The sequence below is a fragment of the Aquarana catesbeiana genome, linkage group LG13, assembly GCF_042186555.1.
Source record: "Aquarana catesbeiana isolate 2022-GZ linkage group LG13, ASM4218655v1, whole genome shotgun sequence".
Taxonomy (NCBI): domain Eukaryota; kingdom Metazoa; phylum Chordata; class Amphibia; order Anura; family Ranidae; genus Aquarana; species Aquarana catesbeiana.
The window spans coordinates 223,408,894-223,431,886 of record NC_133336.1 but is presented as its reverse complement, the minus strand read 5'-3'; the positions used below and the strand labels follow the sequence as shown (position 1 = coordinate 223,431,886).

Genomic DNA, 22,993 nt, shown 5'->3' with positions numbered 1-22,993 from the left:
GGCACTTCTATGGGGGTATAAAACCGATCTTGCCCGTATGCCCCCTCCCTCGCCGCTAACACTCGCCTCTCTCAGACTCTGGTATAATAGGGGTTTGTGCTCCACTCTGTCCTCTGACCCCTCCCCGTTATCTTCCTTGTTTGACAACCCCGCTTTCCCCCCAAGGTGTAGGAGCGACAACATTGGGGACCTTTACATGGCCCGATTGGCCCTAAGCGCACTCCTTTGTGCACCCACTACAACGGACACCGGTCACGCCGACAGGATCCCACGACTGGCTCACCACCCTCCACTTATCCACGTTCCCAAAACATTTACATTCTTCCTCCCAAATCCACCGCTCCTATACAGAATTTGAACGGCTGTGCTCCCTCTCTGAAACACCCAGACACCTTCTTTCGACCATATACTGTCTCCTAGAAGCTCTTACACATGATGACCTGCCACCTTACACCAGGATGTGGTCTGCAGACTTGGGAGAGGACATCCCCTGACCAGATTGGCAGACCGCATTTCATTTTACTCACAAATCCACAATATCCTGCTATTCGCAGGAAAAGAACTACAAGATTCTTTCAAGATGGTACAGGGACCCCTCCACATTACACAAAATGTTCCCATCTACTCCAGCATCCTGTTGGCGATGTACTTCCTCTACAGGGACCTATCTACATGTCTGGTGGGAATGCGAGAGGATCCGTCCCCTTTTGGATTCAGGCATTTGAATGTTATAATAACATTTATGATGAAACGCTGATACCTTCCCCTAAGGTTGCCCTTCTTTCAATACTCCCTGGGTCAATACCATCACAGAAACGGAACCTCCTCCGTTTTTTTATGCCCTAAGCTAGACAGCTCATCCCATCATTTTGGAAGACAACCACTACTCCTCCCTTGTCACGATGGGTCTCGATTATGAACGATACCATGAGAATGGAAGAGATGCTGGCCCTTGACAATGACACCTTTGATAAGTATATATATGGTAAGTTGATATTGATAAGTATAACTATAGTCCATCTGGCTCCGCTTCTCTGCCTCCGATACACTCGCCAACATGCTGTTGACCCCAACACGATCACCCTAACATGTAACCTGAGAGTGGGGTGGGCAGGGTATGTACCCAAGGGTCCCCCCCCCCCCACTGTCCCCTAGTAACTCCTTTCTTTGAATGTCTCCCCAGCAGCCCTTACGCTCTTCTACGACTTTCTCTCTCTTACTTTTCCTCCTTTTTTTTTCCTCCTTTCAATTCACACCCAATACTGGGTCGCTCCCCCCTTCTTCTTCCCTTTTTAATATTAATCTCTAAAAATTTGTGCATACAATCTTATCATGAACGACGAGGCTCTTCTAGCCAAAATTACTTCTTGCGCCAAGTGACGGTCGTTGATGTTAATAATACACCGTATGACAATAAGAGTGAAGATGTGGGCGATAGCCATTGGGCTGACTCATCACATATGTTTACTTGCGATTGTCGCCAGACTGTAACTTTATACGCTGTTCCTTGTATTTTCTGTTAAACTACCAATAAATATATTTTCAACCCTAAATTGACTGCTGGACATTCAGCTATTGGCATTTCTTTCATAATTAGGACAGGTGTGAACTGTTCTATTCTCATTGAACCACATGAGCTTCCATAAAGGAGCTGCTCTATTTTATCCAGACAAGAAGCAGAGACTATTAGGTATGCAGCATCTGGACACCAGCCTGCTGACTGCTACTCTCTTCTGTTTCCTTGAACTGTCTTCCGAGGACTTACACCGCATCTGTCTTCCTTGTTGGCCCTGGTGACAGTGCACAGTAGAGCTGCACAATTAATCGTTAAAAAAATCGTGATCTCGATTCAACCCCCCTGATGATCTCTGTTGCAGAGTTTGCTGATTCTTTCATATAACAAGTGGAGAGACTTATCTGTCCACTGAGCTGTCAAAAGAAAACATCTGGACAGTCTGCCAAGTTTCAAAAAGAAACATTGTATAACTCTTCCTTCTTAGATCAAAGGGAAACTTCTGGGTGTAAAGAAAAAAATCCAGGCAGTCTGTCAAGTTTTAAAACAACCTGTAAATGCAGAAACTTTAACCACTTAGTCTAAATCTTTTTCTGACACTTGTTTCTTAAGTTAAAATCAATATTTTTCGCTATAAAATTACTTGGAACCCCCAAACATTATATATATTTTAGCAGAGACCCTAGGGAATAAAATATCAATTGCTGCAATATTTTATGTCACACTGTATTTGCCTGGCGGTCTTTCAAACGCAATTTTTTGGGAAAAAATACACTTGAAAAAAAAAACCCAAAACGAAACAGTAAAGTTAGCCCAATTTTTTTGTTTTAATGTGAAAGATGATGCTACGCCGCGAGAATCGTAAGAGAATCGTGATCTATCTTCTAAGCAAAAAAAATCGTGATTCTCATTTTAGCCAGAATCGTGCAGCTCTAGTGCACAGCCACTGAACTCCACAATGCAGGGTATAATATTCAGTCTCAAGATGTTGCCGTCTGCTGGTCATTACTTAGAACTGCAGCAGTGCACACCTGCCCTAATCATGAACTTGTTTAAGTAGACTGCTGCACATTCAGCCATTGCTTGACTTTAGATAATATATCATTCTGTTTCACACATTTTGTTTATGGACTTTTGAGCACCGAGCACTGCAAGATTTAAAGGGAACCGCAAACTTTATATATTTTGATTGGCACCATGTACATTTGAAGATTTGCACTGAGGATTGCATGATGTAAAGGGGATTGTGAACTCATTTTTCACACATTCTGTGTTAGCGAGCTCTTAGCTAGGGGAGGGGACTGATTTTAGCTGCACAGGGATATCTGTACTTTTGTTGCACTGGTTGCAGATGGCAGAGATAAGGAAAGGTGTGTGCGGAGTACATTTTTCTTTCCAGTTTCCACCCCCACAAGGTTTCAGTTTCGCAAAAGATGTTTTTGTCAAGGTGCAAAAAAAGTTGAACCCTAATATGGATTTTTTACATTTTTTTATATCTGTACTTCATTTCTCCAGTACCAACTGTCAGCCTGCAGCAGCTGGAAAATGTAGGGGAGGTTGGTGGTGAAGTGATTATTATTTTTTTCCAGTTATATTATTAGATAAAAATTTTATATTGGTGCAGCTTGGACATGAACTAAAATATGTCTTCTCCGGAACCAAATTGCAAAGGACTTTGTATTAAAGCTGGTCATATATGGATTGAAATTTGGCCAATTCAGCAGGGAATGACCAGCTGTACACTCTAGTTTGACTGTGACAATCACAAGTGTAGAACAGATATTGTAACATTAATTTTTTTAAAATTTGGTCACGTTTAAACATCATTAACTTTTATACAGCACCTAGGTGAGATATTATCCACCCCTGTGTACTAAAAGTATTAAGTTCATTAAATCACTTCACTATATCTTAATTTCTTAGACTCTAATTCAGCTGGGACAATCACAGGTGTAAAATAAAAACTGTAACATTATTTAAACGGAGATTTGGTCACATTTAAACATCATTACCTTTGATAAAGCACTTAGGTGAGATGGTATCCACCCCTGTGTACTAAAAGTATTAAGTTTATTAATTCAGTATATCCTCATTTCTTAGACTCTAATAATTCAGCTGGGTCAATCACGGGTGTAGGACATATATTGTAACGCTATTTAAAAGGAGATCTTGGTCACATTTAAACATCATTAACATTGACAAAGCACCTATGTGAGATATAATTCCACCCCTGTGTACTAAAAGTATTACGTTCATTAATTCATGATATCCTCATATCTTAGACGCTAATTCAGCTGGGTCAATCACGGGTGTAAAACAAAACTTTTAACATTATTTAAAAGAGATTTGGTCACATTTAAACATCATTAACTTTTATAAAGCACCTAGGAGAGATATTCTCCAGCCCTGTGTACTAAAAGTATTCAGTTCATTAAATCACTATATATTAATCTTAGTTTCTAATTCAGCTGGGACAATCACAGGTGTAGAACAAAATATTGTAACATTATTTAGAAGGAGATTTGGTCACGCTGAAACATCATTAACTTTTATAAAGCTCCTAAGAGAGATGGTATCCACCCCTGTGTACTAAAAGTATTACATTAATTAAATCACTATGTCTCAATTTCTCAGGCAGCTCAGGGAGGGTGTACAGGAGGGCGAGCGCTCAGGGCGGGTGTACAGGAGGGAGAGGGCTCAGGGAGGGTGTACAGGAGGGAGAGCGCTCAGGGTGGGTATACGAGGGGGAGAGAGGTCAGGGAGGGTGTACAGGAGGGAGAGTGCTCAGGGCAGGTGTTTGGGGGGAGAGAGCTCAGGGAGGGTGTACAGGAGGGAGAGTGCTCAGGGCAGGTGTACGGGGGGGGGAGAGAGCTCAGGGAGGGTGTACAGGAGGGAGAGTGCTCAGGGCAGGTGTACGGGGGGGAGAGAGCTCAGGGAGGGTGTACAGGAGGGAGAGTGCTCAGGGCAGGTGTACGGGGGGGAGAGAGCTCAAGGAGGGTGTACAGGAGGGAGAGTGCTCAGGGAGGGTGTACAGGAGGGAGAGTGCTCAGGGCAGGTGTACAGGGGGGAGAGAGCTCAGGGAGGGTGTACAGGAGGGAAAGTGCTCAGGGAGGGTGTACGGGGGGGGGGGGAGCTCATGGAGGGTGTACAGGAGGGAGAGTGCTCAGGGCGGGTGTACGGGGGGGAAGTGCTCAGGGAGGGTGTACAGGAGGTAGAGCGCTCAGGGCGGGTGTATGGGGGGGGAGTGCTCAGGGAGGGTGTACAGGAGAGAGAGCGTTCAGGGAGGAGATACAGGAGGAATAGAGCAGCGGGGGTTGTTCCCTCCTTCTAGCTCTGCAGGGGTGGAGCACTATCCAGCACTTCACCAGCTGATTGGCAAGTATAGCAGTACCTCTATTGGATCTGTGCATTTTATGGTAACAGACTTACATTGGAGACATGCTGGGTGCCCTCCACATGGTACTGCACTTGGTACTGAAGCTGATAGAAGTTGTTCAGCCATGTCCTGGGGGGCGACCAGGAGACCCGGAGCTTGCGGGGCTGGTGCTCCAACGAGGTGACCGTCACATTGATTGGGGGGTCGGGCTGCACTGGGGTGGGGGGAGGAAATGACAGAACACCGGAAATACATTAATAATGGACAATTATAGAGTCACATTTCTTTAACTAATACAAAAAATAGCCAATGCCTGACATGTATAAAACATGTAATATGATTATCTTCTATGATCGCTAGCTCCATCTAGTGGCTATAAAGTGGTATTTTCCAGATGAACCTCAATCAAAAAAAAAACAAACAACTGTATTATGGCCACTAGATGGAGCTGACGATCATAGGAGATGATTATATTACAAACAATGCAGTGATTATTTGATCATTCGTGGTGCCTGTGTGAATCCTTCAGCCATCTAAACAAGCAATTTTTTTTTATACATGTGTCTGTGACCACCCACCCCCGCCACTAAGCTTAAAAAGCCATCATCATATAAGGTGGTGGCTTGTTTTTTTTAAATTAAATTCAGATGTGACCCTGACATTCTGATTGGGAGAAGTGGCCACGCCCATGGGGGATATTCAAATATTGGCACAGGTAGCCAGCAGTGAAGGAACCCATAAGCAGAATGTTTCCAAATAGGGATTGGGAGGGGGGAGGTCATGTTCAGTGTGGCAGTGCTTACTTGTAGCCCAAACAGTTAGAAGGCAGGGTCCTGGGGGGGGCGAGGTCTACAGAGCTTTGGGTGGTATCCTCCTCTGAGCACCATAGGGGTGGGACACTACTACTCATGCCCCGCCCACGCGGATTTCCTGCCATTGTACCTAGCATCTCTGAGGTGCTGTCCACTGTGTTGCTGGTCTGGCTGTCTGTCCGACCGATGACGCAGAGGGACAAGACGTGCCGTCCAGTGTCTCCTTCCTTGTACAGCGTAGAGCAGGTGAATTTACCGGCCAATGGGATGTAAGTGCAGCGGTTCTTTTTGTGGTTCCCTTTCAGCCTGTAGGGGGGGGGGGAACAGAGAGAACAACCGACTCAGCATGCGTGCAATCGATAATTTGAGCACAAATTTTACAAAACGCCTCCAATGTCACGCCACTTACATCCACGCAATGAGCGTGACCTTGGCGTGTGGGCGGAGCTCCCTCGTGGTCTGCCAGTCGCAGGTGATGTTGTGGGTGGGGTGGCGGATGTAACACGAGATCTGCGGCTTCTCAATGTCATCTGAAAATAGAAAGAGTTTGGCCTCACAAAAAAAAAAAAGAAAGACCCCTAACCTCATTTGTGACCCCTGTGTGGGCGTGTTGGTTTACCCCGGACAATGGAAAGCCACTGTCGCTCACCTTTCACAAGCAACTGCGTGGTACAGGCGGGGGTGCCGTCCCGGTGACAGGTGTAGGTATCCTCATCCTCATAGCCGATAGATGTCAGGGATAGGTGGGAGCCGTCCTGCAGCTTCCTCGTCTGGTTGTGGCGACTCCACCAAGTCTGACCGTGGCAGCCGGGACAGGTCAGGTTCACGTCCGAGTGGAGTTGGACCACCTGGGTGTTCTCCGAGAGCACTGGGGTAGAGAAAAGGGTGAGGATGACGCATGAAGCCAAATGGCAGCAATGCAAAGGGCAGCTTCAGGCCCCCCAATAATTTAAGGCTTCTAAAAGTGAGTTTAAGGCATGCTAAAGCAGACTCTCAAAAAGTGCCCTTAAAGTAAAACTAAACTCTGGTCTAAAAAATGTAATTCGATTCACCCGTGTATTTCTAACTCAAAAGGTCCCTTCTATTGTTTGCAGCCACCTCCAAATCTCCAAATTCCTTTTTTTTTCCTTTACTGCTGTGATCCTGTTAGAGGGTGGCTGTAAGTTGGAAACAAAGCCACTTTCTCCTCCTTGTTCCTGAAATGGACTAAGGACTATGGATTATATATTATGGACTATGGATTATAGACTATAGACTATGGATGATATATTATGGACTATGGATTATAGACTATGGATTATATATTATGGACCACAAAAAATCTGGGGCTAGAGCCCATAGCAGCGTAGTAAAGAAAGTCATACACTTGGGTGAGCATACACATGTATATACAGTAATATATGTGTGTGTGTGTATATATATCCCCAGAGAGCCCCCCACTTACATCAGGGTCCCCAGAGAGCCCCCCTTATATCAGGTTCCCCAGAGAGCCTCCTCCTTACATCAGAGTCCTCAGAGAGCCTCCCCCTTTCATCAGGGTACCCAGAGGGTCCCCCACTTACAACAGGGTTCATAGAGAGCCCCCCTTACATTAGGGTCCCCAGAGAGCCTCTCCCTTGCATCAGGGTACCCAGAGGGCCCCCCACTTACATAAGGGTCCCCAGAGAGCCTCCCAGAGAGCCTCCCCTCCCCTTGGGGACCCCTGCAGAGACACGGGGCTATTGGCCCCAGATTCGGGGCTATAGCCCCAAAAGCCACCCCCTAGTGACGCCCCTGTTATGGACTATGGATTATAGACTATGGATTATATATTATGGACTATGGATTATAGACTATGGATTATATATTATGGACTATGGATTATAGACTATGGACTATAGACTATGGAATATGGATTATAGACTATGGACTATGGATTATAAACTATATATTATATACTATGGACTATGGATTATTGACTATGATTAATGGACTATGGACTATGGACTATATATTATAGACTATAGGCTATGGATTATGGGCTATAGTTTATGGACTATAGACTATGAATTATAGACTATGGACTGTGCATTATAGACTATAGACTATGGACTATGGAATATGGATTATAGACTATGGACTAGGGATTATAGACTATGGACTATAGACTATGGACTATGGATCATAGACTATGGATTATAGACTATGGATTATAGACTATGGACTATGGAAAATAGACTAATGATCATAGACTATGGACTATAGACTATGGACTATGGATTTTAGACTATGGAAACAGGCTATGAATTATAAACTATGGACTATAGATTATAGACTATGGATTATAGACTATGGATTATAGACTATGAACTATGGATTATAGACTATGGACTATAGACTATAGATTATAGACTATGGACTATAGACTATGTATTTTAGACTATGGATTATAGACTATGGACTATGAATTATAGACTATGAACTATGGACTTTGGACTATAGATTATAGACTATGGATTATAGATTATAGACTATGGATAATGGACAATGTATTATGGACTATGGACTATGGATTATAGACTATAGATTTTGGACTAGGGATTATGGACTATGGATTCTTGATTCTAGACTATGAATTTTGGACTATGGATTATGGACTAGGGACTATGGATTATTGACTATGAAATATGGACTATGGGTTATAGACTATGGACTACAGACTATGGACTACGAACTATAGATTATAGACTATGAACTATGGGTTATGGACTAGGGACTATAGATTATAGACTATAGACTATGGATTATAGACTATGTGCTAGGGACTATGAACTATGGATTATGGACTACAGACTATGGATTATAAACTGTGGATTATGGACTAGGGACTATGGATTTTGGACAATTGATTATGGACTAGGGTCTATGGATTGTTGACTATGGAATATGGACTATGGATTATAGACTATGGACTACGAACTATAGATTATAGACTATGAACTATGTGTTATGAACTAGGCACTATAGACTATAGACTATGGATTATAGACTATGTGCTAGGGACTATGGATTTTGAACTATGGATTATGGACTACAGACTATGGATTATAAACTGTGGATTATGGACTAGGGACTATGGATTTTGGAAAATGGATTATGGACTACAAACTATAGATTATAGACAATGGACTATGGGCTAGGGACTATAGGATTATGGACAGTGGACTATGGATTTTAGACTAGGGACTATGAATTATTGACTATGGAATACAAACCATAGATTATAGACTATGGACTACAGACTAGGGATTAAGGACTACGGATTATAGATTATAGACAACAAACTATGGTTTATGGGCTTGGGACTGGATTCTGGACTAAGAATTATGGACTACAGACCAGAGAGTATGGATTATGGATTATGGACTACAGACCAGAGAGTATGGATTATGGATTATGGACTACAGACCAGAGAGTATGGATTATGGATTATGGACTAGGGATGCATAGTGTATATAGAGCAGTGTACATGACCCCAACAAACGTGTACTGCTTATCCTTACAAGAGGAAGTGAGGGGAAAAAGGAGAGGTTCAGGATCTAATGGAGGATGTTACAAGGAGGCAGACAACATAGTAAGAGATTAGATTAAAGGGCCATAAGCAGTGGATGTGTATAATATAATTTTGCAGATTGAGGATATCTTTGGTGTCACTTTAAGGCATGCTAAAGTGGCCTCTCAGTGGTACCCTATGTATTGTTTAAATGATGGCATGAAGGAGGGACTCTCCATGTTGCAGTCGGGCACACTGCGATTTATGGCAGTGACCAGCCTGTTGCGATGGCTGAACCGCACAGCCAGATTGCCACCCTCTGCTGTGAACGTTCTTTGCGGTCTGGAAACCCCAACAAACCAAGTTCAGGGAAGGAAAAGGAAGACGAGCGCCCTGCATCCGCCCAGAGAAGAAAGTGCAGAGTCTCAGGATGTCACCCCAGCTCACCCGCTGCCTATGCAAATCACCCCGATTTACATACTGGAAACCGTAACATCTGCAGAAGGGCGCTAACCACCACAGGAGAAAGAGAGCCAAAACCCCGGCCTGAACCCCTGCACCATGAAACATCTCCCTCCAGCTAAAACTGGATTATATGTAGACTAATAGGGAACTCTATTGGGGTTGAGCTTATTCTGAGGGGTTCCCACCATCCCTGTGCTGAGTTCCCGGGTCTGTACATCCGCTGTGCCCATTATGAGGGGTTCCCACCATCCCTGTGCTGAGTTCCCGGGTCTGTACACCCGCTGTGCCCATTATGAGGGGTTCCCACCATCCCTGTGCTGAGTTCCCGGGTCTGTACACCCGCTGTGCCCATTATGAGGGGTTCCCACCATCCCTGTGCTGAGTTCCCAGGTCTGTACACCCGCTGTGCCCATTATGAGGGGTTCCCACCATCCCTGTGCTGAGTTCCCGGGTCTGTACACCCGCTGTGCCCATTATGAGGGGGTCCCACCATCCCTGTGCTGAGTTCCCGGGTCTGTACACCCGCTGTGCCCATTATGAGGGGTTCCCACCATCCCTGTGCTGAGTTCTCAGGTCTTTACTCCCGCTGTGCCCATTATGAGGGGTTCCCACCATCCCTGTGCTGAGTTCCCGGGTCTGTACACCCGCTGTGCCCATTATGAGGGGTTCCCACCATCCCTGTGCTGAGTTCCCGGGTCTGTACACCCGCTGTGCCCATTATGAGGGGGTCCCACCATCCCTGTGCTGAGTTCCCAGGTCTTTACACCCGCTGTGCCCATTATGAGGGGTTCCCACCATCCCTGTGCTGAGTTCCCAGGTCTGTACACCTACTGTGCCCATTATGAGGGGTTCCCACCATCCCTGTGCTGAGTTCCCGGGTCTGTACACCCGCTGTGCCCATTATGAGGGGTTCACACCATCCCTGTGCTGAGTTCCCGGGTCTGAAAACCCGCTGTGCCCATTATGAGGGGGTCCCACCATCCCTGTGCTGAGTTCCCAGGTCTTTACACCCGCTGTGCCCATTATGAGGGGTTCCCACCATCCCTGTGCTGAGTTCCCAGGTCTGTACACCTACTGTGCCCATTATGAGGGGTTCCCACCATCCCTGTGCTGAGTTCCCGGGTCTGAAAACCCGCTGTGCCCATTATGAGGGGTTCCCACCATCCCTGTGCTGAGTTCCCAGGTCTGTACACCTACTGTGCCCATTATGAGGGGTTCCCACCATCCCTGTGCTGAGTTCCCGGGTCTGTACACCCGCTGTGCCCATTATGAGGGGTTCACACCATCCCTGTGCTGAGTTCCCGGGTCTGAAAACCCGCTGTGCCCATTATGAGGGGTTCCCACCATCCCTGTGCTGAGTTCCCGGGTCTGTACACCCGCTGTGCCCATTATGAGGGGTTCCCAACATCCCTGTGCTGAGTTCCCGGGTCTGTACACCCGCTGTGCCCATTATTAAGGGTTCCCACTGCAAACATCCACATTTCCCAGGTGGATGGGAATAGAGTCAGGAACCTTGATGGATCCTGCATGGACTTATGAAAGATCTCGCCCAGTTTTGGGGGATTCTCACTCCTCCTGCTGCAATTCCCATGTTATCAATTAAAAAAAAAATCCAAAAATGGAGGGAGGAGTCTGTTATCATCACGACACTTTTAATAGGCAAATTGGTTCCTGTGTTGTGGTGGTTTCTTCCTCTTCTAGATGTACAACCTTCAGAACATACAATGTACAGAACACACAATAATACATTATGTAAGAATGACTCACCCATCCCCCGCTATACCAGGGGAACTCAGAACCTGTGCTGACTCAGACAATCAGACATCGAATAATGATAATAAACAGGATAGAGGGAAATGTGTCTGTACATGGCAGAGAGGGAACTGGAAGATCAGGACTTCCCCTGGAAGATTTACATGAAAGTCATTTTGGTGACTTTTACACGTACGTTTACTTGTTTGCTGTTCCATATTTTCAGGCAGGGCCGGCGCTACCACCAGGAGAACTAGGCAGCTTCCTAGGGAGCACTGCGCCCGGGGCGCAGCCACATACCTCTGGTTTCTGTACGCTTCCCCACACAAGGCTCCATTCACAAAGCGGCATCTTACTGCATCTGAGTAACTGTCATGGTTGTTAAGGAGCGGGCGGCCGCCACGTCCTTGGCAACCGATGAGCCATCAACTGTCAACGGGGTCCACCGCTGACAGACCAATGTAAAGAAAAGAATTGCTGGCATTAAAAAAAAATGGCGTGGGCCCCACTCCAATCCATACCAGGCCTGATATCGTTCAGGAGGGGTGCCCGCTCCCCCCCCCCACCCCCTTTCCACACCCTTGTTATTTTTTGGCATGGGGTTCCCCTCAAAATCCATACCAGACCTGATGGGTAAAAATTTTCTGTGATTTTTTTAATGCTCACAATTCTTTTCTATATATTCAACTGTCAACGGGAAACCCCGCTGACAGCCGATGACTTATTGGTTGTTAAGGACGCGGCGGCCGCCTGCTCCTTAACAACCATGTTGTTTTACTTAAAGAATTTTGAAGTCTTATTTTTTTTTTTTGGAGGGGTGGGGGAGGGGTGCAAGTAGCTGGTCCTGCCTAGGGTGCAAAATAGTCTGGCACTGGCCCTGTTACCAGGACTGTGTTTAATACGGTATGGAGTACTTTTCCCTTCCCTCTCCTCTCCTCTCGCCTCCCCTCCTCTCGCCTCTCCACTACTTTCCATTTCCTTCCTCTCCCCCCCCCCCCCTTTTTTTCTTCTTCACTATTTCCTTTTCTGCTCTATTTTCCCATCTTCTCTCCAATCTTGTCTTCTCCCATCCTTTCTCCTTTCCCATATTTTATTCTCCCATCCTTTCTCCTTTCCCATATTTTATTCTCCCATCCTCTCTCCTTTCCCATATTTTATTCTCCCATCCTCTCTCCTCTTCCTCCTCTCCCATCTTTTACTTTTCTTTCCTCTCCTCTCCTTTCCGCTGTTCTCCCCTCCCTTCTCTCATTTCTTCTCCTCTCTTCTTCCATCATCTCCTCTTCTCCCATTTTCTTTTCCTCTCCTCTCCCATCATCTCTTATTCTCATCTCCTCTCCTATCTTCTCTTCTTCTTCTCCTCTTCCCATTTTCTCTTCTTCTCCTCTCTTCTCTTTCTTGTTCTCCTCTCTTCTCTTTCTTCTTCTCCTTCTCCTCTCCCACCTTCTCTTCTCCTCCTCTCCTATCTTCTCTTCCTCTCCTATCTTCTCTTCTTCTCCTTCTCCTCTCCCACCTTCTCTTCTTCTCCTCTCCTATCTTCTCCTCTTCTCGTTCTCCTCTCCTATCGTCTCTTCTCCTTCATCTATCCCATCTTCTCTTCTTCTCCTCTCCTATCTTCTCCTATTCTTCTTCTCCTCTCCTATCTTCTCTTCTTCTTCTTTCCTATTTTCTCTTCTTCTCCTTCTCCTTCTCCTCTCCTCTCCTCTCTTCTTCTCCTTCTCCTCTCCTCTCCTCTCTTCTTCTCCTTCTCCTCTCCTATCTTCTATTCTTCTCCTCTCCTATCTTTTCTTCTTCTTCTTTCCTATCTTCTCTTCTTCTTCTCCTCTCCCATCTTCTCTTCCTCTCCTCTCCTATCTTCTGTTCTTCTCCTTCTCCTCACCTATCTTCTGTTCTTCTCCTTCTCCTCTCCCATCTTCTCTTCTTCTTCTTTCCTATTTTCTCTTCTTCTCCTTCTCCTCTCCTATTTTCTCTTCTTCTCCTTCTCCTCTCCTATCTTCTCTTCTTCTCCTTCTCCTCTCCTATCGTCTCTTCTTCTCCTCTCCTATATTCTCTTCTTCTCCTTCTCCTCTCATATCTTCTTTTCCTCTCCTCTCCCATCTTTTCTTCTCCTCTCCTATCTTCTTCCTTATTTTCTCTTCTTCTCCTTCTCCTCTCCTATCTTCTCTTCTTCTCCTTCTCCTCTCCTATCTTCTCTTCCTCTCCTCTCCCATCTTTTCTTATCCTTTCCTATCTTCTTCTTCCTTATCTTCTCTTCTTCTCCTTCTCCTCTTCTATCTTCTCTTCTTCTTTTCCTTCTCCTCTCCGATCTCCTCTTCTTCTCCTCTCCTATCTTCTCTTCTTCTTCTTTCCTATTTTCTCTTCTTCTCTTTCACCTCTCCTATCTTCTCTTCTTCTCCTTCTCCTCTCCTATCTTCTCTTCTTCTCCTTCTCCTCTCCTATCTTCTCTTCTTCTCCTTCTCCTCTCCTATCTTCTCTTCTTCTCCTTCTCCTCTCCTATCTTCTCTTCCTCTCCTATCTTCTTTTCTTCTCCTCTCCTATGCCATCTTCTCTTCCTCTCCTCTCCTATCTTCTCTTCTTCACCTCTCCTATTTTTTTTTTTTCTTCTCCTCTCCTCTCCCATACCCTTCTTACCATCTTGACATAAATGGTGTACACAGTAATTGTTTTGTAAATAATCATTTTGGAGCACAGACAGTATATAGTTCGGCTCTATATATCTTGCTGAGTGAACGTCTTAGTACGGCAGTCACAATATCAGGCAAACGATTAGAGGAGAACGTATTCAGATATCGGGAGATACTCTCTTCTCATTCACATTCAGCGCAGGCGTTACTCTCGGTCCACATTGGCCGCACATTCAACAATTTAAAGCTGCACACACATTACAATCTATCGGTGCAATCAGTACTGGGACAGATTTGTCTAGTGCCCGGGGGCAAGGATGTGCTCTCTACCAGCTTTGCACATCTAGAGAGGACATTTTTGCCCATTCTTCTTTGTAAAATATCTCAAGTTCTGTCAGATTGGATGGAGAACGTCTGTGAACAGCAATTTTCAAGTCTTGCCACAGATTCTCAATGGGATTTAGGTCTGGACTGTGACTGGGCCATTCTAACACATGAATATACTTTGATGTAAACCATTCCATTGTAGCTCTGGCTGGATGTTTTGGGTCGTTGTCCTGCTGGAAGGTGAACCTCCTCCCCAGTCTCAAGTCTTCTGATGACTCTAACAGGTTTTCTTCTAAGATTGTCCTGTATTTGTCTCCATCCATCTTCCCATCAACTCTGACCAGCTTCCCTGTCCCTGCTGAAGAAAAACATCCCCACCACATGATGCTGCCACCACCATGTTTCACGGTGGGGATGGTGTGTTCAGGGTGATGTGCAGTGTTAGTTTTCCCCACACAAAGCGTTTTACTTTTAGGCCAAAAAGTTGAATTTTGGTCTCCTCTGACCAGATCACCTTCTTCCACATGTTTGCTGTGTCCTCCACATGGCTTCTCACAAACTGCAAACAGGACTTCTTATGACTTTCTTTCTCCAATGTCTTTCTTCTTGTCACTCTTCCATAAAGGTCAGATTTGTGGAGAACACGACTAATAGTTGTCCTGTGGACAGATTCTCCCCCCTGAGCTGTGGATCTCTACAGCTCCTCCAGAGTTACCATGGACCTCTTGGCTCTTCTCTGATGAATGCTCTCCTTGCCCGGCCGGTCAGTTTAGATGGACGGCCATGTCTTGGTAGGTTTGCAGTTGTGCCATACTCTTTCCATTTTCCGATGATGGATTGAACAGAGCTCCGTGAGATGTTCAAAGCTTGGGAGATATTTTTTATAACCTAACCCTGCTTTATACTTCTCCACAACTTTATCCCTGACCTGTCTGGTGTGTTCCTTGGCCTTCATCATGCTGTTTGTTCACTAAGGTTCTCTAAAAACCTCTGAGGGCTTCACAGAACAGCTGTATTTATACTGAGATTAAATGACACTCAGGTGGACTCTATTTACTAATTAGGTGACTTCTGAAGGCAATTGGTTCCTCTAGATTTTATAGTTAGGGGTATCAGAGTAAAGGGGGCTGAATACAAATGCCCCCCCCACACTTTTCACATATTTATTTGTATCATTTATCATTTTCCTTCCACTTCACAATTATGTGACACTTTGTGTTGGTCTATCACATAAAATCCCAATAAAATACATTTACGTTTTTGGTTGTAACATGACAAAATGTGGGAAATGTCAAGGGGTATGAATACTTTTTCAAGGCAGGGTATCGAGGCAACGGGAACATCTGGCGAAATATTAGAACGTGGTGATTGTGTATGTAGTTCAGTCCCCACCATCTGCTTGTGTGAATATTTATTCCAGAGAAGAATTATTCAGTAAAGCCCTGTGTATGTAGTTCAGTCCTCTATGAAGAGATGTGTATGTAGTTCAGTCCTCTATGAAGTGATGTGTATGTAGTTCAGTCCTCTATGAAGAGATGTGTATGTAGTTCAGTCCTGTATGAAGAGATGTGTATGTAGTTCAGTCCTCTATGAAGAGATGTGTATGTAGTTCAGTCCTCTATGAAGAGATGTGTATGTAGTTCAGTCCTCTATGAAGAGATGTGTATGTAGTTCAGTCCTCTATGAAGAGATGTGTATGTAGTTCAGTCCTCTATGAAGTGATGTGTATGTAGTTCAGTCCTCTATGAAGAGATGTGTATGTAGTTCAGTCCTCTATGAAGAGATGTGTATGTAGTTCAGTCCTCTATGAAGAGATGTGTATGTAGTTCAGTCCTCTATGAAGAGATGTGTATGTAGTTCAGTCCTGTATGAAGAGATGTGTATGTAGTTCAGTCCTCTATGAAGAGATGTGTATGTAGTTCAGTCCTCTATGAAGTGATGTGTATGTAGTTCAGTCCTCTATGAAGAGATGTGTATGTAGTTCAGTCCTCTATGAAGTGATGTGTATGTAGTTCAGTCCTCTATGAAGAGATGTGTATGTAGTTCAGTCCTCTATGAAGAGATGTGTATGTAGTTCAGTCCTCTATGAAGAGATGTGTATGTAGTTCAGTCCTCTATGAAGAGATGTGTATGTAGTTCAGTCCTCTATGAAGAGATGTGTATGTAGTTCAGTCCTCTATGAAGAGATGTGTATGTAGTTCAGTCCTGTATGAAGAGATGTGTATGTAGTTCAGTCCTCTATGAAGTGATGTGTATGTAGTTCAGTCCTCTATGAAGTGATGTGTATGTAGTTCAGTCCTCTATGAAGTGATGTGTATGTAGTTCAGTCCTCTATGAAGCGATGTGTATGTAGTTCAGTCCTCTATGAAGAGATGTGTATGTAGTTCAGTCCTCTATGAAGTGATGTGTATGTAGTTCAGTCCTCTATGAAGCGATGTGTATGTAGTTCAGTCCTCTATGAAGTGATGTGTATGTAGTTCAGTCCTCTATGAAGCGATGTGTATGTAGTTCAGTCCTCTATGAAGTGATGTGTATGTAGTTCAGTCCTCTATGAAGAGATGTGTATGTAGTTCAGTCCTGTATGAAGAGATGTGTATGTAGTTCAGTCCTCTATGAAGAGATGTGTATGTAGTTCAGTCCTCTATGAAGAGATGTGTATGTAGTTCAGTCCTCTATGAAGTGATGTGTATGTAGTTCAGTCCTCTATGAAGAGATGTGTATGTAGTTCAGTCCTCTATGAAGAGATGTGTATGTAGTTCAGTCCTCTATGAAGAGATGTGTATGTAGTTCAGTCCTCTATGAAGAGATGTGTATGTAGTTCAGTCCTCTATGAAGAGATGTGTATGTAGTTCAGTCCTCTATGAAGAGATGTGTATGTAGTTCAGTCCTCTATGAAGTGATGTGTATGTAGTTCAGTCCTGTATGGAGTGATGTGTATGTAGTTCAGTCCTGTATGGAGCGATGTGTATGTAGTTCAGTCCTCTATGAAGTGATGTGTATGTAGTTCAGTCCTCTATGAAGAGATGTGTATGTAGTTCAGTCCTCTATGAAGTGATGTGTATGTAGTTCAGTCCTCTATGAAGTGATGTGTATGTAGTTCAGTCCTGTATGGAGTGATGTGTATGTAGTTCAGTCCTGTATGGAGCGATGTGTATGTAGTTCATCATGTGTTAGTGAACTGTTGTGACATTGTTTGTCGAAGTTTTGGCGACCTTTGTACCGCGGTGAGGACACGGCGTTCACTTCGCTGCCCTGGAGACGCGTCGGCGGCCGTCACTTCATAAATATAGTGAGGAGGACGACCTCCTGATATAACGGAATCTAAAGGAAATGTTGTATAATGTATGGCCCAGAGGTGGGGGGGAGGGGAGGGTGTTTGCTCCTATCGGTGGGCGCCCCTCCATTCTCAGCGCACTGTTTTTTACTGTTTTGCATTCGCAGCCTCCCCTGGATACGGCACGGTGACTGCGCTTTCCTCTCCCCCTCCCCCCCTTCGATGCACATGAGCGAGTCCGCTCGGATTGAACGGCAGCAATAAACCTACAAGGCCAACTGATCTTATCTCAGCCAACGTTCTGCAATCACCGAAATATGGAACAGCAACCAAAAAAACCCATAAAGTTGCATTAAAAAAAAAAATAAAACATAAAGTTGCATAAAAAAAAAAAAACAAAGTTGCATAAAAAAAAAAAAGTCCTGAAAAATTGTATGTTAGTGCAAATAAAAAAAGTATCACGGACAGTACTCAATTTTCTATATAATAAAAAAAAAAAAAAACATAAAGTTGCATTAAAAAAAAAAAAAAAAAAAAAAAAAAAAAAGGACTTGCAAGGAAATGAAACAATAAACCAAGTGGGGCTCACTAATAGTGCGGCCTTTAAACGCCCGTCGTTGCAAAGATTTTTTTCTTTTTACAAAAGCTTTATCGCCTTTGAAACATCAGCAAACATCAGAGCCAGCGAACATGACATTCACAGAACATACAACATGGACGTGCGGGTGGGAATCACAAAAAGGTAACATTGTCCTACGATGAAGAGAGTGAAGTGAATCCTGCGTGTAAAGATAGTGAGCTAAAAAAAAAAGATCCATTGGGAAAATAATTAATTAACTAATTAATTAATTCATTAATTTTAAAAAATTTAATAAATAAAAAAAAAAAGATAGTGAGCTCAAAAAAGATCCATAGGGAAATAAATAAATACATAAACAAATAAATAAAAATAAAAAAAAAGAAAAAAGAAAAGATAGTGAGCTAAAAAAAATCCATTGGGGAAAATAAATAAATAAAAATAAATAAAGAAAAAAGAAAAGAAAAGATAGTGAGCTAAAAAAAAAGATCCATAGGGAAAAAATAAATAAATACAGCAAATTAAAAAAAAAAAAAGTGAGCTAAAAAAAAAAAGATCCATAAGGAAAAAAATAAAATAAATAAATAAATAAATAAACAATTAAAAAAAAAAAAAAAAAAGATAGTGAGCTAAAAAAGATCCATAGGGAAATAAATAAATAAATAAAAATTTAAAAAAAATTAAAAATAAAAAAAAGATAGTGAGCTAAAAAAAGATCCATAGGGAAATAAATAAATAAAAAAAAAAAAAAAAAAAAGATAGTGAGCTAAAAAAAGATCCATAGGGAAATAAATAAATAAATAAAAATTAAAAAAAAATAAAAAATAAAAAAAAGATAGTGAGCTAAAAAAACATCCATAGGGAAAAAATAAATAAATAAAAATAAAAAAAAATAAAAAATAAGATAGTGAGCTAAAAAAGATCCATTGGGGGGAAAAAAAAAAAAAAGATAGTGAGTTGCCGGACTCTCCTGCCCTAAACGGGCATTCTCAGTGCCTGCAATATGAGACTGTTCGAGCTGCTGAGTGTTGTGTGTGAAGGCGCTGTCAGCCTGATCTGAAATTTCAGCTGGTGTGCGGTGGGTGAAAGATTAGACGTCATCTACTAAGGCACAATGGAAGACCCGGGTCTCCTCTGTCTGGGGGGGGGGGGGGGTGGTGTGCACTTTGTGGGGGTAGCAGTCGGAGGATCACGGAGGGTGAGGAGAGGTCACCTACCTGGCTTTGGGCAGTGGATGTTGGCGAAGGTCGGGAGAAGTCCGGAGTACATGATGATGAAATAGGAGTACCAGCGTTTGATGCTATCCACCATCTTGGCAGCGAACGGCTGAGCCCTCTCCCGATCTGGGTCTGGTTTGGACCATCTGTGGTGCGGTTGTCTCTATCGGTGGGGTTGAGGCTCTCAGCCGTCTCTTTCCATGTACTGAGCTCTCCTGTGTGGCTCTTCTCTCTCCTGTGTGGCTCTTCTCTCTTCTGAGCCGCTCTCTATAGAGGACTCTATAAGTTCCCAGTCAGCAGAATTTCTCTTCCCCTCCTCTGTACTACTGACTGCTCACCGCCTCTCTCTCTGTCTGTTCACTTTTCAGTCTCACTTCTCTCCTCTCCTCTTCACTCCACCCCCCCCCCCCAAACTCTCCTCTCCTTCTTCTCTTCTCCGCTCCTCTACATTTCTCACGAATGCCGCGTACACACGACCGGGCTTTTCGTCGGACTGAACCCCGAAGGACTTTTTGACGGAGTTCCGACGGAACGGACTTGCCCACACACGATCCCACCAGAGTCCGATCGTTTTCGAACGCGGATGACGTACGGCCGGGCTAGAACAAGGAAGTTCAATGGCCAGCAGCCAATAGCTGACCTCGCGTCCCTTTTTTTGGTCCGTCGGACCAGCATACAGACGAACGGATCTTTCGATCGGACTCCAGTCTGTCGGAAAGATTTGAAACACGTTCCATTTCTAAAGCCCCACAGATTTTTTCGACAGAAAAGGTCCGATGAAGCCCACACACAATCGGATTGTCTGAAGGATTCGTTCCGTCGGACCAGTTCGGTCGAAAAGTCCGGTCGTGTGTACAAGGCATAAGAGTCTGTTCCTCTCCTCCTCTTCTCTCTTCTCTTTTCCCTTCCTTTCTTCTCCTCTCCTCCTCACCCCTGTTCTTCTCTCCTCTAGCTCTCTCCCGTTTTCCTCTCTTCCCTTCCTTCCCTCTCTGCTCCTCTCCTTTCCTTACCCCTTGTCTATTGTCTTTTCCTCTCTTCTGCTTTCTTTATCCATCCTCTCCTCTCTTGTCCTTTCCCCTCCTCTCCTCTCCTGTTCACTCCTCTCCTCTCCCCTTCTCACTTGTCTTATCCCCTCCTCTCCTTTCTTTATTCCTCATCTCTTTTCCTCTCTTGTCCTTTCCCCTTCTCTCCTATCCTGTTCACTCTGCTCCTCTCTTGTCCTTTCCCCTCCTCTCCTGTTCACTCCTCTCCCTTTCTCTCTTGTCTTTTTCCCTCCTCTCCTCTCCTGTTCACTCCTCTCCTTTCCCCTTCTCTCTTGTCTTTTCCCCTCCTCTCCTCTCCTGTTCATTCCTCTCCTCTCCCCTTCTCTCTTGTCTTTTCCCCTCCTCTCCTTTCTTTATCTCTCATCTCTTCTCCTCTCTTGTCCTTTCCCCTCCTCTCCTCTCTTTTCTTTATCCCTCCTTTCTTCTCCTCTCCTCCCTTGTCCTTTCCCCTCCTCTCCTGTTCACTCCTCTCCCCTCCCCTTCTCCTCTCCTTTCTTTATCCCTCCTCATTTCTCCACTCTTGTCCCCCCCCCCTCTCCTCTCCTCTCTCCTGTTCACTCCTCTCTTCTTCTCTCTTCTCATTTCCCCTTCTCTCCTGTTCACTCTTCTCCTCTCCCCTTCTCTCTTGTCTTTTCCCCTCCTCTCTCGTTCACTATACACCCCTTCTCTCTTGTCTTTTCCTCTACTCTCCTTTCTTTATCCCTCCTCTCTTCTTCTCTCTTGTCCTTTCCCCTCCTCTCCTGTTCACTCCTCTCCTCTCCCCTTCTCTCTTGCCTTTTCCTCTCCTCTCCCCTTGTGTCTTTATCTCTCCTCTCTTTTTTTCTCCCCTCTCTCCTCTCCTCTTTTCCCCTCCTTTCCTCTCCTCTCCTCCCTTTAGCTCTTGTCTTCTCCTCTCCTCAACCCTTCTCTGTTTTCTTTTTCTCTCCTATTCTCTCTCTCTTCTATCCCTCCCTCTTACCTTTCCCTTTCATCCTCCTCTTCTCCTCTCCTTTCCCTCCTCTCCTCTCTTCTCCCCTCCCCTCACTTTTTCACCTCTCGTCTCTCCTTTTCCTTCCTCTTACTGCTCCCTCTCTCCTTTCCTTTCCTCTATTCTCCTCTCCTGTCTTGTATACTCCTCTCCTATCTTCTTCCCTTCTCTCTTGTTCCGCTCTCCTGTGTTTTCCCCTTCTCACCTGTTCTTCTCTCCACTCCTCTCTTCTCCTTTCCCCTTCCCTCCTGTTCTCCTCTCCTTTCCCCTTCTCCCTCTTCCCTGAGTTCCTTCCTGTTCTTCTTCCCTCTCTTCTCCCCTTCTCACTTTTCTTCTTCCTTTCTTTCCTTTCCCTTCTGACTTCCCTCATATTCTTCTCTCCTCTTCTTTCCCCTTTCCTTCTTTTTTTCCTCCCCTGTTCTCCCCCCCCCCCCCTTTTTTTCCTCTCCTCTCCTCCCCTCTGCTCTCCCCTTCTCTTCTCTCCTCTCTTTTCCTTTCCCCTTCCCTCCCGTTCTCCTCTCCTAAACGTCTCTCCTCTATTTTTCTATCTTCTCTTCTCTTGCTGTCTTCTAATGGCCCATTGCTTGTCCCCCCCCCCCCCTCCCCTCTCCTCTGAATAAATATTAGGCTGACAGGAAAACATTTGAGGAACCGAGGCCAGATTGAGCTGAAGGTCCCCAGAGGTTGCGCAATCTGGGGCCACTGTTTACTGCTGAAGGGTCAGGATTTGTCACCGCAGCACCTGGCCCCTGGGAGCCGCACTGAGCTCCTCTCCAGGACCCTCACCACCTCTTCCTCTTTCACTCCCTCCCAGGGGCAAATTATGTTCTATTTTTTACTTAACGTTGTAACCGCTCCAAAAATGTATCTAAGATGGTCCATCAACCGGGTCTGAGAAAAAAGAGACCCGGAACCAGAAAGTGAGGAAAATCCAACAAGAAAAGAGAAGAAAAGACAAATCACAGGAGACGTCCCTCACTGGAGAGATTTCTTCTTACTTAATGTTGTGTCTCCATTATGAGGGGTTCCCACCATCCCTGTGCTGAGTTCCCGGGTCTGTACACCCGCTGTGCCCATTATGAGGGGTTCCCACCATCCCTGTGCTGAGTTCCCGGGTCTGTACACCCGCTGTGCCCATTATGAGAGGTTCCCACCATCCCTGTGCTGAGTTCCCGGGTCTGTACACCCGCTGTGCCCATTATGAGGGGTTCCCACCATCCCTGTGCTGAGTTCCCAGGTCTGTACACCCACTGTGCCCATTATGAGGGGTTCCCACCATTCCTGTGCTGAGTTCCCGGGTCTGTACACCCGCTGTGCCCATTATGAGGGGTTCCCACCATTCCTGTGCTGAGTTCCCGGGTCTGTACACCCGCTGTGCCCATTATGAGGGGTTCTCACCATCCCTGTGCTGAGTTCCCGGGTCTGTACACCCGCTGTGCCCATTATGAGGGGTTCCCACCATTCCTGTGCTGAGTTCCCGGGTCTGTACACCCGCTGTGCCCATTATGAGGGGTTCC

At 44.9% G+C, this 22,993-nt stretch overlaps 1 protein-coding gene across 1 annotated transcript in view; it reads right to left on the bottom strand.

The window, feature by feature from the left end:
- The window catches only part of IL6R (interleukin 6 receptor), a 31,566-nt gene extending 9,657 nt beyond the window's left edge, over window positions 1-21,909 (bottom strand). The window contains exons 1-5 of the mRNA XM_073609229.1: window positions 19,467-21,909; window positions 6,351-6,569; window positions 6,111-6,231; window positions 5,832-6,007; window positions 4,943-5,103 (exon numbers count right to left, since the gene is read on the bottom strand). Of these exons, the coding sequence (XP_073465330.1) occupies window positions 4,943-5,103; window positions 5,832-6,007; window positions 6,111-6,231; window positions 6,351-6,569; window positions 19,467-19,560 (771 nt within the window). The 5' untranslated portion in view covers window positions 19,561-21,909. The remainder of the gene's footprint in view (window positions 1-4,942; window positions 5,104-5,831; window positions 6,008-6,110; window positions 6,232-6,350; window positions 6,570-19,466) is intronic.
- Window positions 21,910-22,993: the final 1,084 nt, after the last annotated feature.